Below are 20,747 nucleotides of genomic sequence, written 5' to 3'. Positions count from 1 at the left end.
TCTTATAATTTACCGATAATCTCTTCCATACTATTTCGTTTGTTGAACTAAAAAATAGTTTGTATTATTTCATTGTTATCATTCCGAACAGAAATTAACGAATGCACCAATTCTACCTGCATGCATGGTACTTGTACTGACCAAATCAATGGCTCCACCTGTGAGTGCATACCTGGTTATACTGGAGTCAACTGTGAAACAGAAGGTACATTTACTTCCCATACAAATCAACTTTAGAAGACATTATCATTTTTCTGACCTTTATTTAAAAAAATGTTTTGATTGATTTTTTTTAAATCTATGATGTAGTGTAACAACCATGGATATGAAAACGATATCCTATGAGCTATATAAAACAGTAAACATTTGATAAACCTGTATATTTTATACTTTTTAGCAAATTTTATTGACGGATGTGCAAGTTCACCATGTAAACATGGAGTATGTATTAATGAAATCAATAACTATGTTTGTGTCTGTGATACGGCATATCATGGGAGAGAATGTTCACAGTGTACGTATAAATATCATAAACGTAAATCAAGCCAAATGACGTTCAATTCAAAATTCCTCCAGATTTTCGATTTGTTGGAAAATTTATTTAACATACATATTCTTTTTAAAATATATCTTTCCAAAACTCTTGTCAGATATAATAGGATACTTAATCGAATGACTATTACAATTTCAATTCTTCATTATGAAGCCATTCCAGAATAGAAAATTACCTTTTTTTCTTTTTTTGTAGTTAACTTTTCCTATTTAATACCATTATTGGTAGGATTGCCGTTGTTGTCATTTGCCATTGTTCTTCTGTGGAAAAGATTTAAAATGTAAGGAGAGTTATTTCATCTATATTCATTTCACATGTCAACAAACAAGTACGAGGTACTTATAATCACAATGAAAATTGTTTAAAATTAACAAAATAATGAGACTTCTCTTCATATATTGAGTGTATGTGAAGTGCATGTATATGGGCATTACCTGAAGCCATGCTTAATTTCTTTAAGCATTTTTTATTTGGCTTGAGGAAATGAATGACTTTTGTATGATTGTAGTAACAGTGAAATGGAGATGCTTGGAGTCATACACTTTAGTGATGCACCTTTAGGGCCAACTAAGACATCGTTCCAAAAACAAACACAACGTTTGTCCACCAATTCAAAAGTTTTAGGATTTATTAATCAGTTATGGCAAAGAATCATGAACGTGATCAAGCTAAGTGGAAAGATTACAGCATTTTCTAATAACTCCCCGAAAAACATACAACGTGTTACGGATGAGTCAGCATTTCAAGTCAACAAAACTCGGACTGTATTTGTAGATTTGCAAAGAAACTTTAATGCAGATGAAGTAGACGACACAAAATATTAATGAATACATGTATTGCAAAACAATACTAAAACAAACGTATTTTTATTCAACACATGATTAGTGTTTTATCCAGAATATATCACTCATTGGAACAATATTCATATCTCTCACTATGTATTTCCAAGCCGTGTGATATCAAATAAACTAATACGAATCACTCACTGGAAAAATATTCGTATTCCTCACTATGTATACATGTATATCCAAGCCTCGTGATATCATATGTGCGCAAGTATATATACATGAAGGTTTGGGTAGAATTACAAAAACAAAATAAGCTAGTAGAATCTCTCTCTAAAAGTTTCTAACATATTTTAATGTTTTTCAACTAAAACAAAGTGTTAAATTTTAAAATTTTAATGTTACATTGTAGATAAATTCTCCCTGAATTGTTGTAATTTATGAGATTCTATGATATATCAGTTAGATATCAGCTAGGTAATGCAATACTTAGTGTTGCCATTTTTGATAGCATACAACATGTTCATATATGCATATGACTAAATAATGAAAAGTACAAGAAAGTCTATCTGGATAACAGGTTGTTGAAGGTCCCAAATCCAGAGGGTTATCAGTAAAATAAGATGAGTCTTGAAGCAGAAGGTTTGTCTATTCGTTACACCTGGACATGCATTTTTACGTATACTTGTACTTGTAATGAGAATATCTTAATAAAGTTTTTGTAAATCTACGTAATTCTGTTTTTGACTAACATATATTTATGTACTTTATCAATAAGTATGAGGTAACACGAGTACTGTATCGTGAATTTATAAAGATTTTTAAATATCTTCATCGACAGTTCTAGAAAATTATAGTGGAACGTGTAAAGATAAAAACAAACCCCTGATTTCTTTTTCTAAAAACTTAGCACGTTTTTTACGGCATGGGAGTTCATTTAATCTTTAATAAATTATAAAATTTTATAAAAATGCGTTCAAATTTACTTTCGAATAAAATACACCTGTAATGTAACAGAATCTTTTTTTTTTAATTTTAAAGTATGTAACAAAGCTCATTAATACGTGTCCATTTTATTTAATTTTAACTTAATTTGAAATCAGTTACATACAAAAAATCAGTCGACGCTTTCGTGTCCTAATATATATCAACATAGATTTAAGTAAGGTATAAAGATTTCTATTGCAAAATTGGCTTATCAATACAACCAACCACTTCTGCTAACTGCATTATGTAAAATCGATAGTGTACACACAGTCATTAATTAAATAACATTTTGGTGAGACTATAGATACTATGTAAAAATTTGAGACGATATCAATATCAAGTTCTGTGTTTTAAATTGATTGCCAATCTAAACGAAAGAAAAGTACAGTAAATTAGGCAGAATAGTTTCAGAAAAAAATATTATATTGCTACCGATGTTCCCATTTTCTTGATGATAGTACTGAATCTTGGCATAGACCTAAACCTGTTTTAGGTCTATGATCTCGCCAACATCGCATTGTATCGCATTACCTAGCTGTTGTAGAACTGATTGATCATAGCTATTCGATATAACGAATTGTCGAATCGATATAACGAAGTATCAAATTAAATTCGTTATATTAATGTCTTTGAATTCGTAATTACGAATTTTATCAGTTATAAAATTGAATTTGTTATAAAGCATTCAAAAATTTGTTATAACGAATTAAACTCTTTTCAACGAATTCTTAAACTTGTTATAACGTATTAAATTCGTTGAAACGAATTCTTTAATTTGTTATAACGAATTAAATCCGTTTTGACAAATTGGACAATTCATTATATTGAATTTATCTATATTTTCTATAGGCCCTCATTGTTGAATTTGATTAAACAAATTTATTTCGTTATAACAAAATTTGAAATTCGTTAAAGCGAATTTAATCTCTTACAACAAATTTTTGATTTCGTTAGAACGAATTCAACAAATTTGTTATAACAAATTTAATTCGTTATAACGAATTTAAACAACTTTTATACATGTAACAAATTTAATTCGATATAAAAATAATATGACAATTCGTTATATCGAACTCAAAAAGTTTTTTATAGGTCCTAAATGGGCTTCCGTACTACTCAAGCCCTAGCCGTGGTTGAACTCCTTTCTTCTAGCAGTGCACCGGTCACGGTAACGTACTCTCGCTTCGTGATCGGGAGGCCCGGGTTCGATTCTCGTTTGCGGCGCTGCGTCAAATTTAAGACGTAAACATAGGTAGTGACTGTTCCTTCGCCAAGCGCCCGGCACTAGGAGTGAAAAACACTGGTCTTTCGGATATATTCTTAAAAACCGAGGTCCCTTGTCACGGTAGACTTTGGCACGATAAAAACCCTCACTGGTCAATGGCTCTGCGTACCGAGCATAGGTCTAAATTTGACCGGTATACGGTGACGTCTCTATATGAGTGAAAAATTATCGAATGAACGTTAAACAACATACCGGTACAATAAATCAATCCTAGCAGTGCAGAAACAGCGTTCTAGATCGCAAGCTATCTAGGCAAGTAAATAAAACGTTTTGATGCCGATGAAATTCTCGCGACTCCACCCAAACTACACGAGAATGGAAGTGGGAAACAGCAATTAGAAAATGAAATTGAGATAAGCTATTTGGACAAATGTTTTATTAGAGGATCTTTACTGATACACATTGCTTTGAAACTAACATTATTTGAAAGCACATTAACTTTACAATAACTCTTAAACTTACATTTCTGTACTATGTGAAGAATATTGATATAGAAAGCACAGAGGAATTCACTTTATAAGGATACTTATATATTATAATAATAATAATAAAAATAATAATACAAAAAAATTATATTTGGGTGAAAGAGTGCAATTTGTTTAGATATCTTTAACGTATTTCTAATATGCTTATCAGTTTGCTATCGATTCAGAACGTAGTCTTAAGTTGACAGCTGTGATCGTTACATAATCATTTACTTCCTTCTTGATAATCTACCATTCTCTGTGACTCTATTCATGCAATAAAATTAATAGACTTATGTACACAAAACCGTTTAACGATACGACAAAGAGGACACTTTTAGACATGTCAATGCATTGTTTGCTGTATATACATGTAATGTGACATTGCAGTAGTTAGTGTAAACTTAATGGCATTGGTTGTTCTTTTAGTCTTCCTAGTTGTGGACTTTCCTGATTTTCTATATAAAAGCCTCAAATCTACAGATCCAAATAAGTCAAAAACAAGATCTTCAACAATGTCTTACCCAACCTTTGCTTTAGTAATAGTATCAGCAGTACTAAACATTTGCAGCGGCTACTCATTGAGTCAGTTCTATAGTTTTGGTCTAGCCGCTGGAGACAGCGAATTGCCCGCAAATGACGACAACTCCACTTCTAGAATTCCTATAGTTGTGTCATTTCCTTTCTTTGGGTCATCATATAATTCAATTTACGTAAGTACAGGTTATTTCTCTCAGTATGAATGATATTGTTCTTTTTCAGTTATTACTTTTATGAAGAACTTTTTGGAAAATATGATACATGTATTATGTCCGTTAAGATAAAGTTTACCTCAAATCAGTATTACTTCTTAGGTAAATAACAACGGCGACACTACGTTTGAGACTCCATTAAGACAGTTTACTTCACAGCCCTTCCCAATTAATGGAAGTCATAGAATCATAGCACCATTTTGGACTGATATAGATACAAGGCAAGGTGGGAAATTATGGTATCGCATAACAACAGACACAACTATTTTACAAAGAGGAACAAATAAAATCAACTCTCTCTTTCCTGACATTGTAACTTTCACTGCCACGTGGATGATGATAATTACATGGGAAGATGTAGCTGCGTATAGCTGTTCTCCCACCGGAACAATAAATTGTCAACAGGTAACATTGTAGTACTTGCATTTGTGTATTATTTTGAGCAATACGAATATTATACGAATATGAATAATAATGTTTAATTTCTTTTCAAATCTTTCATTTTTTTTAACTTTTAAAAATCAATACATAAAAAATTATACCTATGTTCATCAGTACGTAAATGTCTTAAATTGAATTACTTATCATTTTGTTATCTATTATGACAGTGGAACACATTTCAACTTGTTTTAATCAACAATGGTGTTCATTCATTTGTTGTATTTAATTACAACAAAATCACTTGGACAAAATCTGCTCAGGTAACAGTAACTTTTATAAATACAACATGAAGCAATAGAGCGTAAACTTTGTGCCTCTTTTACCTATAGGAATATGACATATCACGTACATATTTTAGTAATCTAAATGTATCTGTTCCCTTTTGGAAGGTCGGGTTTAATGCTGGTGATGGAGAGAATTATTATTCAGTTCCCGGGTCAATGACAGACGCTGTGTTAAATCTTTCTCAGATGTCTAACATTGGAATTCCTGGACAGTTTGTATTTAGAGTGGATCAAGCTAAAATAACTAATGCAGGTTTGTTCTCTTATAAACTTCGTTTATCTCAACTTATAATTCTTCTTATATATTTCAATTGTTTAAGAAAATAACGCTGCCATTTTTAGTATGTTTGATAATTTTTGTGCAGATATCGTCGACGAATGCGCCAGTTCTCCCTGTGTTCATGGAAATTGTTCAAATGAATATCTTTATTATGAATGTATCTGTGACCCTGGATACACGGGTGTAAACTGTGAAAATGGTAAGCATTAGATAGATTTACACGTTAAACGAGTAAAACGCGTTAAATGAGTGTTGAGTTATCCAGTTATCCAAGTATTGTCAAAAGACTCACATTAAATCTTCTCTAGCAGTAATTCTATTTTTTCTTCCCAAACATCATAATTTCAAGAAAACATGCTGTATTCAAATAATGACTACATGTATATTACTGGGCCCTATTAACTTTTTTGAAATTAGATATCTGGATGACATATGAATCTGTACTTAGATAAGATTGATATTCAACCTTTTTTTTCTTATTTCGAAAGAAATCTGGAAAGACTCAAATCTTAAATGTTTATTCTTTCAGTTGGGAATCTCTTCGTATTTGGCAAGAAAGGAGTCCCTAAAAAGAACAATTCAAACGAAACATTTCTTTAAAAAATATTTTAGTATTTTCAAAAAGTAAAGAAGTTTTTACTATTTTAAACCAAAGTATTCTAAAAAGTTTAAATTGTCACGTTTTCTTTCTCATCTCAATTCTCAGATTTCTTTGTTACATGTTAAAGGAAAGATTATTCAAATATCATCATTGGTATTAAATTCCACGGTTATCAATGATCTAAATCTAAAAATAACAGTACTAGAATAAAATTTCATGGTAAATCAAAGTTCCATAGTAAAGATGCAAAGTATCAAAGGAAATTAAAGTATAGTATGGAAGTATTAAAGTATGTACTATAGTAAAGTGTCAAATTATTAAAGAATGAACTACAGTAAAGTATGTACTAAAGTGAAATATCAAAAAATTAAAGTATATGCTAAAATGAAGTATCAAAGTATTAAAGTATATACTAAAGTGAAGTATCAAAGTATGTACTATAGTAAATTTACAAATTATTTAAGAATGTACTATAGTAAAGTATCAAAGTAATTAAGTTTGTACTATAGTAAACTATAGTTAATTATAATAAGTTTTTATTAAGTTTTTTTCTTTAAATCTGATAGCATTTAGAAAAAGAAATCACTTTAACTTTACTGTCTGAAGGTTTTATATTATTTATGATACATACTCTAAATCATTTCTAATAATGTTGGACCAAGACGACAAGTGTTTGAAAAATAGTTTAACTGCAAACGCAATGCATCATTTCAATTTTTGAAAAAAAAAAAAATCGTGATTTTCTTTCCCAAAAGAACGTATTACGTGTAGTCTACCTATGTTTTACTCATCTTAAACGAATATTTATAGTCTTCGCTGATTTATGCCACATTTTCCCTTTCTAGTGTAAATTTACATATTATAGCAAGAGGTCTTAAGAAGCAAAATTTATTGATTTCAAAATGATTTTTTGTTAGAAATTGATGAATGCCAAAGTTCGCCATGTATCCATGGAAACTGTTCTGACCATCTTAATCATTATACTTGCCATTGTCTGGATGGTTATACAGGAATTAACTGTCAGACAGGTTTGTATCTAATTGTTTTCAATTTTTAAAATTTCATTATTACAATTTGTTCAATAGAACAGCATTTCTATTTCTATTTCAATTTCTCTTAAGATATTAACGAGTGTGCTAGTTCTCCTTGTGTTTATGGTAACTGTACGGATCATATCAATGGGTACGTGTGTAATTGCATGCCGGGATATTCTGGAATCCATTGTGAAGTAGGTGAGTAACATTTCATTCAAATATATGGAAATAGTGAGTGTCCATTTAAAAGCTTGTATCGTTTAGTTTTCTCGTCTATATTCCCCACGTTTGCTAAAAAAGACCTTGGTATTACATCTAGTTAAAAAATAATTCTAAATGATGATACCAAACAATAGTCGACATTAAGTTAGTCATTGTTCTAAAATTTATATTGGATTTCACAGATATCAATGAATGCCAGAGTTCACCCTGTGTCCATGGAAACTGCTCTGACCATGTTAATCACTACACATGTCAGTGTTATGCAGGATTTACCGGAACCAATTGTCAGATAGGTTTGTATTTTAAAATTTCTTTCTCCTTTTCATACGCCGATTTAAAACTGCATGCAATATTTACGTTATTTCCTTTTCGTCATTCTGCACAGACATTGACGAATGCGCCAGTTCTCCCTGCATACACGGTAATTGTACTGACCAAGTCAATGGATACACCTGTGAATGTATACCTGGATATACCGGAGTCATCTGTGAGACAGGTATATCTATAATTCAATACATTCCTTTTCTTTTTTACATTGAATAATTTTGATCGAGTGAAACTGGACAAACACAAACTATGATAAATGGGCATTGCAAAATTACCATATAGAAATGGATAAGACTTTGAATGTCTTTAGATTTTATTACTCCTTATTTCTTTTTTATTATAGAAATTGACGAATGTTCAAGTTCACCATGTAAGCATGGATTATGCATTGATGAAATTAATAATTACATTTGTGTTTGTGATACGGCATATTATGGGAGAGATTGTTCACAGTGTACGTATAGATATGAATGTTATTCAAGAAAAAATTATGTTCAATTCAAGTTTCATTCAAGTAAGTTTTTTAGGCGAATTTAAGTTGTATACATAATGTTTTCAAATATATTGTTTAAATAAACGTCATGTTGGATGTATGCTACCCATATTATACTTTATCATATGACAGTTAACTTTATTGGCCCTGTTATATAATTATAAAACGGTTCCTACAAGAGAAAACACTTATTTTATTATTTATCACCTATCTCCGCTTTCCAGTTAACTTCTCCTATCTAATACCATTCTTGGTAGGATTACTGCTGTTGGTATTTGCCCTTGTTCTGTTACTTCTGTGGAAAAGAATCAAAAGGTACGGAGGTTGATTCTATTTTTATTTCACAAATGAACAAATATTTGAAAAAAAAGATTAAAAAATCAGTGAAAAATTAAGGAGATTTTAAAATGCATCGGTTATACATATGTGAAATACATATCTAAAATGTATCGACATTAAGTGAAGCATACTCGTTTACTTAATCATTTTATACATGTCCCTTTTAAGTAAGTGGAATTTTATCTTTCTTTTTATTATAGAGACAGTGAAAGTGAGATGTTTGGAGTCATTAACTTTAGTGATACACCTTTAGGGCCTAGTAAGACATCCTTCGGAAAACAGACACAAAGTTTCTCTACTTATTTTAATTTCTTAGGATTTATAAATCAGTTATGGCAAAGAATCACAAATTTGACTAAACCAAGTGGAAAAATTAATGCCATTTCGAGCAATACTCCAAAAAACACACAACGTTTCACGGATAATTCAGCATTTCAGGCCAGCAATATTTATTATATTCACGTAGATTTGCCAAAGAGTTTAAATGTTTGTGAAATAGATGGCACAAAACATTAATGGATGTTTAAAAAAACACTATTAATCCAAAAGTATTATTTAATATATACCTCAATCGACTTGTTTGGAGAGGTGTTCTATTTTTTGTCCTCTTCTTCCTTTCTTTTCTGTTTGTCTTTCCGAATATATCCTGCAATAAGATAAAATATGAGGGAAAAAAGGATAATATTTCGAAGATCTGTAAAAATTCTACTCTGTCTCTCTCTCTCTCTCTCTCTCTCTCTCTCTCTCTCTGGGTGTGTATGTGTATTTGAGCGAGAGGTGAGGGTTTTTGGTATGAGTTGGTATGAATGTGTGTTTATCATCTAGTGTTGCTTATGTGTTTATTTACTTTATTTTTTTTAGGAAAAAAGTCAAACTTTAAAGTCGTGTTGTTACATTGTTGTTTGTCATAATTAATTGTTTTTCAAATCTCACTAAAAATACATGTACAAAGTTTACTTATTTTCAATAAAAAGAAATTGATGGGACATCATTCCTATTCTCTTGTCATTAAAAAAAACCAACTTGTCCTTCCGACGTTAGAAAGTAACAGTCAAATATTAGTATTATTCTGATAAACATGTATATGTATTTTACTTTCTCTGTACTGATATATTTAAAGATTGGACTGTTACTTGGACAGAAAAAACTTGACCATTAAACAAAAAGCGAAGTTAAATCTTAAAGTAAAGGTATTGGTTTGAAACAGAATATAATGCATAGTGTTATTTGAAGAAAAAGAAAGAGTCAACTTCCACAAAGTGTTCTAATCATATTGGTCAAATCCGCCTTGATCTCTGTAATGATTAGGTAATCGTAGAAATATTTAGGATTTTTTTTTTACTGAGTACAGATCAAAATCTACATCCATCCACAAGCATCCAAATGTCTAATATTTTTTTTAATAAATTTTCAGAAATGTATTCGACATAAATAAAAATTAATTTCATATTAAATATAAAAAAGATTTGCTTAACATGATTTTCCTATTGAATAAGAAGAGGAACTTTTTTTTCCTCTCTATATATTTTAAGACAAGAAATACTTGTGATATACACAATAGGCCCAAATGTAAATATATCTTTAAAAAAAAACACTGATCGATGTATCAAACATCTAAGATTTTAAAAGCACTCACGAATATCTCTGTGTATACTGCAGAAAAAATAGAAAGAAAATAAAATTGTCCTTTTCTTCTTGAAGGAAAGGTTGGGAAGTGCAATAATCTTTATCCCTTTTGAGTACATGTATCTTACTAAGCAGTTTCTGGAAAAAGGTTGTGGCTAAATGTCATGAATGAATTGATTCTTTTTAAGGATTTAAGACAGGTCACTTTCCATATAAATAAAACTGTTTGAGAGATCTTTAACTAATAATTAGCTAAGATCCTCATAAGAATCTGAAATTAATATTTAAGACCTTATTTGATATTTGTTTTATTCAAAGCCCCTATACTTTTTTTTTAGTTTTTTAATATGAGATGTCCAAAATCTGAATCGAATACTTACATGTATGTACTTAATCAAAAGTACCTGTAAAACTATGAGGTGTATTGACAAGGATTATGAAATGTATCAACAGATCTCGATTATGAAAATGTTTCATTAAAACCTAAATACAATGCACACTTTTTATTTCTTTTTATTTAGAAGTGTTTAATTGAAAAAAATTAAGTGTGATGTTTTCTTTTGATTTTTATGAGACGTGACAAATCAACAATTTGTGTCACGTCAGTGAGTTCTTTAATGTATATTTGTTTTAATACAATTTTGTCTAGCCAACATACACTCGATAACCACAGCACGTAGGGGGTTTCTGTCATCTTGCCTCAATCAGTTAATTGTTACCCACTTAATCAATTTTATCGTTTTGGTTTGTCTGCTGGTGACAGTAAATTACGCTCAAATGATGATAGTTATACATCAAACATTTCAACAACAGTACCATTTCCTTTCTTTGGATTGTTTTTTAATTCTTTATTTGTAAGAATCCGTTATTGATGAATTGTCATTCTCTCTGAGCTGCTTTAGTAATTATTTGAACAGGGAAACTTTATCCAAATTGTGGAAATTCGAATCCATTGCAAGATGTGTATTATTGTTTATACGTTATACTTTAATCAAGGCCACATCAGTCAAATATAACAAAATCTAAATGCATGAGTGTTTTGCTTTTTAATAAATATGTGCAACTTCTTTTTATCAAATGGGGTTGACCAGTCGACAGGGGATGCTTACTCCTCCATGGCACCTGATCCCACCTCTGATGTTTTGTAGAGGTCCTTGTTTGCTCTGCTCCCGATTTGGTATTGTTTCAATGGACTTTTGAGCTTGATTACTGTTCGTTATCTCCATATCTTATCACCTTTTGAAATAAATAAAATATATTGATTGAGCAATGTTAATGCTTTTATGTAATTATGTCACTTATTTAAATTGAAATATAAGAAAAAATATAATAGATATAATCATATTGGAATTTGTAATGCTACATAATCATTTTCAATAGGCTAGATTATACAGATTCAAATTCGTGATCAAATAATAAACTATCATTGTCGTTATTTTTGCAAAAAAAGAATACTCATATTGTGATTTTTTTTCTCTATTGTGCATGTTTTATAAATACACCTTTTGGTGAATGTTAGTTTCACATGTAGATCAGGATTCGTATGCATAAAAATTCTAAGAATTTTCTTAACTGTATACTTAAATTTCTTAAGCACATTCTTAGCTAAGTAAGATGCTTAGATTCCGTTGACTAAAACATGCTTAGTGATTCTTAGCTAAGCATATCGTAATGTGCTTAAGTACACTGATGCCATGTCAATAAAGTCACTTCCTCTTTCACTTTAATTTAAATATACACAAGTTTTGATGTAGACACAAAGAAATAAAATAATGAAAATACAAATCATATTAATTTAAAGATTCACCTTCCTGTTATAACTATTTTTTTCTTATATTTTGATCGATTTGATCGCAATTATTTCGTTTGATATCGATGACGTGTTTATATTATCGTCTGCTCGGACAAAAAAGGAGGTACATGTATACACACTGGTAAAGATGGCTAAAGAAGGCAACAGAGCAAAAAGAAACAAAGAAATAAAAAACAAAACAAAACTGGACGCAAAATTGAGAGGGGAGAGTGAATCAAACTTTATTTATTTAGTTTTGAAATTGAAGTTATATTTTTTAGAGAATGAAAGGACATAGTGTGCACCTTTCCCACGATGAACTTAGGTTTAATTCGTTTATATAATCACATGCGTAATATTTGGCGCTTTTTCTGAATACAGTCAGTAGAAAATATCTCTCTCTCTCTCTCTCTATCTCTCTCTATCTCTCTCTCTCTCTCTCTCTCTCTCTCTCTCTCTCGTTACTTAATCAATAGTTTTGAGCTATTTATATTTTTAGCTTTTTTATTATTGACATCTTAATTGATCTGTGATTGACGATTGAATGATTGTATAGATTACATGTAATATAGGATACATGGAAATCAAATTATTTTGACATAATGTAAAAATAAGTTAACATGTATCTAGACGTACATCGCACTGGTGCACTGAACTCAAAAAGGGCTGCATTTTATAGCTGCTGGACGTTGACAAACTATGCAACAATCAAATGACGTCATATTTTGAACCGTTTTGATAATAAATAGCTAGCGTCAATAAAGTATGTAAATGCCATATAATAAAGGATATACTTGCAGATTGTTATTTATTTCATTGATTTAATCTCCTCATTTTTTTTTCTATTTCATTTTTTGTAAAATTCCTTTAACTGTTTTTGTGTGACTAGCTCTTTGAAATATCTGTAAACTAAGCATATACTTAAGAGTTGAGAAGTTTTATGCAACATTCTAAGCAAGATGCTAAGTAAAATTCCAATCTGCTAAGCAGGAAAATGATACTTAAGTATATGCCTAAGGACTTAAGAATTTTTATGCATACGAACCCAGAACCACAAAAATTTGTCTCAATGATAAAACTTCTTCATCATTTTGTTTAAAATATATGCATTTTTGCCATCTTCGCTGTATTGTCGAAATATATTGTTTACAAAAAAATTCTTCATATAATCTTAAAAATTTACATGGGATCTGTGTTACCTTAGATGGTTCTAACCCCCCCCCCTTTCGATCCTCTACTTAAACAAAATAAGTAGGTATTGTGGGGTTCGTCGTTGAACTTTCCTGTAAATCACACAATTGACCCCAGGGTCAATTTTCAACCCGGATCTAGAGGGCTGCAAATTTTGACCTATGCTCGGCACTTAGGGTCATTGAGCAGTGAGGGATTTTTTTTCATGCCAACACCTCGGCTTATACAGTCTCATCCGAAGGACTGGTCTCCATGTCCCGCAGTGGATTCGACTCTGCACTAACATCTACTTGAGTCAAAATTAAAATGGAATTATAAGACAATTTTCTTTATGAGATGACTTTTTAGGTTTTCACTAATTCATACTGCAACATGAATGATATCCCTCCCAGACATGTAAAATAAAAAATAAGTTTACTCACTATATTGTCTTTGATCTATATCTATGATTACAAAAGGACCCAGCCAGAAGTCTTTTATCGTGGTTTGTTACAAATTTCCCATGGAACTCCTATAAATTAGCTCAAGATCAGTAGAAATGAACTCGATCAATTATGCTTGAAAAGTACTCACTGTGAACCTGACTTGTTGAAGACAGGTAAACATACCCCTCAGGGTATAATAATTAATTTTGCTTTGTTATAAGTGTAATTGCTTATATCCATTAAGTTTACAATATATTTGGAAATCGCTTTGCTGTAAGCAACAATTCATTATATTAAGCGTGTTTAAGCATGCTTTACTGTATAAGAAAAAACTCTTCTCAAGAACCACTGGGCAAGAAAAGTTGAATCTTAAGTGAAAGTTTCATTACATAATGCAGAAACAAATTTGTTCTTTCAAAATTCTACTCCTCCTACAGTTTTTATGCAACAAGTAGACTCTACTAGTCTACATACTGTTTTTGTCCATTTTCTTCTTCAATCAAATTTTGTCCGAGCCGGAACTTGACAACCCTTTGACATTAAGACTTCAAACTTGGAACATGGAGAGGTGGTATAGAAATGGGGTTGAGGCCACCAAACTTTTTGACCTTGACCTTTTGATGAGGTCAAGGCCAATCTTTACATCAAAATATAGTCCAGGCTATAACCTGGGAACCCTTTGACATTAGGATTTAAAACTTGTAACTTAGAAAGAAGACATTTACACAAGATGCACTGCATCAAAATTTTGACCCTGACTCCTTTCGTCATTCAAGTTCAAATTGAGAACACCACCAAACCATAACTTAAGAACCTTTTGACATTGAATCTTCAGTCTTGAAACATGGAGAGGTGGTATGGAGAAAGGGTGCATGCCAAGAACTTTTTTTACCATGACCCATTTATAAAGTTAAGGTCAATCTTTTACATGAAAATAAAATTCAGGGCATAATCTGAGAAGCCTTTGACTTTATGAAATCAAATTTGGAACTTGGATAGAAGACATTGACACAATATTTGCTGCATCAATTTTTTTTCCTTGACCCTTTCTTCATTCAAGGTCAAATTAAGAAAAAAGACAACCAGGTCAAAACTCATGAAATCTTTGACATTAAGACTTTGAACGTCTTTTTTACACCCCCCCCCCCATTTTACCCCCGGGTGAAAATGAAAATTCTGAAACCTTATTGCACATCTACAGGACACTACCAGGCATCTTCCAAAAGATGATTACGCTACTACATAAAATGTTAGAGGAGTTCTGGGAACCAGGGTCTTTTTGTATATATAAAAAAACCACATCATTTATCGACCCCAATTTGACCCTTGGGGTGAAAATGAAAATTCCGAAACCTTATTGCACATCTACAGGACACTACCAAGCATCTTCCAAAAGACGAATAGGCTACTGTATAAAGTGTAAGAGGAGTTCTTGGAACCATGGGTTGGTAAAAAACATCATTTTCAACCCCCATTTGACCCCGAGGGTGAAATTGAAAATTCCGCAACCTTATTGCAGATCTACAGGACACCACCAATCATCTTCCAAAAGATGATTAGGCTACTGCGTAAAATGTAGGAGTTCTGGGAACCAGGCTTTTGTAGGAAAAATCTTATTTTCGACCCTCGTTTTGCCCCCAGGGTTAAATTGAAAATCCCAAAACCTTATTAAACATCTATAGGACACACCTATAATATTCCAAAAGATTAATTGAATTCTGCTTATGTAGTTAGATTAAGAAGAAAGTGTGACAGACAGCCGGCCGGACATGAGTAACATTAATATACCCGAACTTTCTTTAGAAAGTGCGCGTTTAATAAGGCATTCAATGTTCAAATTTTACCAATAAACCTGCCAAGCATTGCCAATTTCTGTTCATGGAAATTTCTGTACTAATTATCAAATGGCCTGTCTAATGCTCTTTTACTTTCATTAAAAATGTACAGAATAAAATAACTAGAGTGTTCCAAGGAACACATGTGTCACCTTCCCTATATTTCATCATTAAAGGTGTAAATAAATCTTAAGAGTGGTCAGCTATTTGTTTGCTACTAGCATTATAGTTCTTATTGCCTGTGAAGAAAAAACATCTTTGAATAGTAAAACATACAAGACTTTGATAGAAATACGCTTCCCCAACCTCAAAGCTAATGAATAATTAAAATGAAATTGTTAAAAATTATTTATCATTTCATTAATATTTTTGTTTGATCCAACACTCCTCTAAAAGAGATTTCAGCCTGTCTTTACTACAGTTTGTCAATCTGTCACACAACAATGATCCATTCTGGTATACTTTTTCCGAGTGTTTTTCCAAAGTACTAGTATTATGTATTTAAATTTCAGTGTGTGTATGTGGTAACTGTACATAATTCAGCAAGTACAGTGTCATTAACATGTATAAATGCAAATTATCAATACCCTGCCTCTCAAAACTCAAGAAGCATAAGTTGACTGTCTGGAGTATATTTTGCAAAGTAGGTCAAATGTCAAGGACATATAGACTGTATTATTGGTATTGACAACAATCAGTGCTAAACAGCATAGTCATGTCTCTTAAATATCAAAAGCATAACTGCATACTAGCATTATGATTTAAAAATAAAGTAGTCAAAGGTCACGTTCAATGGTCTCAAAGTCCGTAACCTTGGTATTTTACAAAATTCATAATGCCATGCAAATAAGTGCAAAATATCAAATCTAATGTTTGACTGACAGACGCCAGGTAAAGTGATCCCAAAGAGTCGCTCTACTTTGCAGACGGGAGAAAAATAGCAAGGATAATTTGTGGGTTTGTTGAAAAGTGTTTGAAGGATCATAAAAAGTAGAAATTTTTTACTTGTATTCTAGAGGACTTGTTGGACATAAGTCAAATGTTCCATTTTATTGACAACTTCATATTTTTAAGCCACCCACACTTTACATCTGTTTTACAAACATAGCATGCATTTATATCTGAAAATGAAAATAAAAAAATAAATTAATATAATGAAAACAAATTAGCAAAGAATATGCAAGGACAAACTGATACTGTTATTGTATAGAGTTTTCCATTTTAATCTCTTAACTAAGAAGAAAGTTTTCAAATTAATTTCACTTTACAACAGAAGTGGATGTTTATTTAAATTATTTGTACTGTACATGTAAATCTTCATGCATTTATGATTACCAATACCACAGAGGTGCAGGGGTGTTGTAAAACGATGTCATATGAAGTTACCCAATGAGCATTCACATATACATGCATAGTCTGTCCCACGGTATCAAGGACCTCACTTTTCGCCTCATATCTCAAAATGTATAAATACCTTGGCTTTCAAGGTGTAAAATAAAGTTACAGTCCCCGGACTCTCCTTTATCCATCTCCATGTTCACAGCAATCTAGATGCGACTGTTGACAAAGGTACGTACTTCCACTTTGGAGACCAAAGAAAAAAGCCCTTACATAGCCTGTCGAAATTGTGTGGAATATAACCCACAATGCAATTTTTGCACATACATCACAAGATTATAGAATATGCATCTCAAGATTATTGAGTAAACATAACAAGATTTTGAATATACATCACAAGATTTTGAACATACATTACAAGATTATCGAATATACATCACAAGATTATAGAATATACATCACAAGATTTTGAATAAACATCACAAGATATTGCACATACATAACAAGATTATAGAACATACATCACAAGATTTTGAATATACATCTAAAAAAAAAAAATAGAACATACATCACAAGACTTTGAATATACATAATAAGATATTGCTCTACATATGTACAATTTCTTAAACGAGGTAAATTATTGACAAACAAGTTGATGAAACATGAATATCAGCAGTCTCGTTTAAAGTCATCATTTCGTAAGTTCTATGGTCGATACAATGACCTTGTCAGCAAATACAATTTATCATTGAGTCAAATGCCGACTGACGTTTTTCATATGAATTGTTAGGCCATTATTTACACATTGAATTGTCGACGGATTTTTCCGTTATTTCCCGACCATGACAAGGAGCACACGGCGGGTGTGACCGGTCGGCAGGGGATGCTCACTCCTCCATGGCACCTGCATGTTTGCTCTGCACCTATTTTGTAATGTTTAATGGACTTTGAGCTTGAATACTGTTCGTTATCTCCATATATTTCATTGCACATACATCACAAGATTTCGAGTATGCTTCACAAGATATTGTACATACATCACAAGACTATAGAACATACATCACAAGATTTTGAATATACATAACAAGATATTGAACATACATCACAAAATTTTGAATATACATCACAAGATTTAGAACATACATCACAAGATTTTGAATATACATCACAAGATTGTCGAATAAAGCAACGTTTTACACACCATACACGGACAATTTAAAGTGTTTCCTTTTTATAAATTTTTTAGAGACAATATAATTGAAAGAATAGAAAAAGAAAACATTTCATTCAAAAATTTAAACCCAGTCTTAACAGTTTGGTTTTATTTGATTTCTGACTAAAATAACCATCCCATGTTCTCCAATAAATGATACAAACACGTTTTAGATTTGGTTTCAGAGGTGTGAACATACTGCAAGCATTTTATAGCTAGCTATCAAATTAAATTATACATGTAGGTAATGATTTTTAACGTATTAATAGTTTTGTTAGACATTACAGTATATATATATATATATATATATATATATATATATATATATATATATATATATATATATATATATATATATATATATATATATATATATATATATATATATATAAATCCAAAAAAAATCACAAAATATTTCCTGAAAACGCTTTCGCCATGTAAGGCTCTTCAGGCAGTTATACAAATGTCAGGTAGGTTATCTGGTAACGTCCAAAAGCAAAAGTTCATTGTGACGTCATAATATATCAAGGTAGCGTAAAGTTGCCGTATTAGATAATGTACAAATATTGCATTAACTTCAAGTTGAAGAGCCTTACATGTCGAAAGCGCTTGCAGGAAATATTTTGTGATTTTTTGGATTTTTATTTTTAATACAGCCAGCAAAACTGTACCGGTTCTTCATTTTGTTATATATATATATATATATATATATATATATATATATATATATATATATATATATATATATATATATATATATATATATATATATTCCAATAATGAAAAAAAATTGGGGGGGGGGGGGGGGAGTTGGTTACCGACTGTGTTCTTTCTATATTAGTCGCAAGCTGGTATATAGCCCTAACTCTCAAACTTTCTTAATTTCGAATTCTCTCAATCAAATTTCCATACGTAAAATGTAAAACACTTGCATTTAGCTTATACACAGAGAGCTTTTCTTATATAGAAATAAATGTACTTGATACTTGTAAATTGTTTAAAGTGTCATATAAGTCTGATAGTCCAGGTGTTTGTTTAAATTTATTTTTTAAATGCATTTCACAATTTGTTAGCCTGCATATACGTAGCGACTACCCGAGATTCAAATACAAAATAAAGAAATAATAATTATGATGATTGAAATAATAATGATAAATAACAGGAAAATACATGTACTGTAATTAAATTTCATCCGTTTTTAGTGTTGAGGCTTGATTCCATCCTGAAAAAGTTTCACCCCGGCAAACATGGTGTAATACGCACTTACTTTAAGGTGCAAATTACATGCGCACATACAACCCTTCAAGTTTTTGGCTATGAAATTTACAATAATTTTCTTTTTGCATACCATAACTTTTACGCTGACTCATTTTGATTGACTTTTAGCAGTTTAGTAACACTAACAATATAAATTATTCCTGTCATGTGGTATCGTATTTAGTTTGTTCTAAGACATTACACATAATCACATCAGAATTCAGACTGTCATTTAATAATACCCGATCTTGGTTCATACATGTTCGAGGTTTACGTACAAGAGCATGCACTTTGAATTTATCTACTTGATTCGTACCTGTAGACTATTTATGAAGTTATTTTCAGGGTATTATACGGGAAACAACGCAACGTCGCCTGTGTGACGTAACTGACGTCGTAATCAAATGTGCACAAAACAACCGCTCGAATCGTCGAAATTGTGTACCGAAATTGATGACAAAAGCAAACGCGCGACCTACCTTAAGATCTTGGCATGGCGCGGCATTGCAGTTTGGCGCAGTAGTACCGTCAATCGTTTTTCCGCACCATCGGACATCGGCGTGTTAAACCATCGGGGTTTGGCGCAGACCATCGGACTTTGGCGTCCTACATAATATATATATATATATATATATATATATATATATATATATATATATATATATATATATATATATATATATATATATATATATATATATATATATATGATGAAATAAAATCTCGAATAAATATTTTAACTGTAAGCGCTTTCTGTCTTTTAATGGCTCTTCAGATAGTTACAAAATGAATTACAAATAGCTTGGTAACGTTCAATCTGCCGCTTGGTTCTTATGTAGTATTCATTACAGCTTGTACAGATCATAAAATATATATAATATATATCTGACTTACAGGTCATGGTGGCGTGTTGTTTTAATTTTTACCAATATTTAAGAGATTTTTTTTCGCAACCTTCCTTTAGATATTCGCATTTCAACAATTTGGGTCACCACACCTTTTAACGAATTAAAGATTTAGAAATGATTGTGAAATATCTAGAAAAGCATAAATAAGAAAGCCATTAATGCCAAAAAATTAAAATAGCACAAGTTTTAGAACACTAAACATTAGCGAAAGATTTGTTTATGATTTTGTCATTCACCAAGGAACTGAGTAATAGTTTAATCCATACCTTGCAGGAGAGAAAACAAAAACATTGATGCATGTATAAATTAGAGCTT

At 31.2% G+C, this 20,747-nt stretch overlaps 1 protein-coding gene across 1 annotated transcript in view; it reads left to right on the top strand.

Annotated features, from left to right (window-relative positions):
• LOC133182732 (fibropellin-1-like) overlaps positions 1–9,363 on the top strand; it is an 85,953-nt gene extending 76,590 nt beyond the window's left edge. The window contains exons 13-23 of the mRNA XM_061317579.1: positions 4,504–4,787; positions 4,929–5,231; positions 5,657–5,804; positions 5,917–6,030; positions 7,350–7,460; positions 7,554–7,664; positions 7,871–7,981; positions 8,074–8,184; positions 8,359–8,469; positions 8,733–8,823; positions 9,048–9,363. Of these exons, the coding sequence (XP_061173563.1) occupies positions 4,504–4,787; positions 4,929–5,231; positions 5,657–5,804; positions 5,917–6,030; positions 7,350–7,460; positions 7,554–7,664; positions 7,871–7,981; positions 8,074–8,184; positions 8,359–8,469; positions 8,733–8,823; positions 9,048–9,363 (1,811 nt within the window). The remainder of the gene's footprint in view (positions 1–4,503; positions 4,788–4,928; positions 5,232–5,656; positions 5,805–5,916; positions 6,031–7,349; positions 7,461–7,553; positions 7,665–7,870; positions 7,982–8,073; positions 8,185–8,358; positions 8,470–8,732; positions 8,824–9,047) is intronic.
• The last annotated feature ends 11,384 nt before the right edge of the window (positions 9,364–20,747 follow it).

The sequence above is a fragment of the Saccostrea echinata genome, unplaced genomic scaffold (assembly GCF_033153115.1).
Source record: "Saccostrea echinata isolate AGI-Se365-2 ecotype Australia unplaced genomic scaffold, CSIRO_AGI_Sech_v1 ptg000009l, whole genome shotgun sequence".
Classification (NCBI taxonomy): Eukaryota; Metazoa; Mollusca; class Bivalvia; order Ostreida; family Ostreidae; genus Saccostrea; species Saccostrea echinata.
This window is presented reverse-complemented; position numbering and strand designations above follow the sequence as displayed.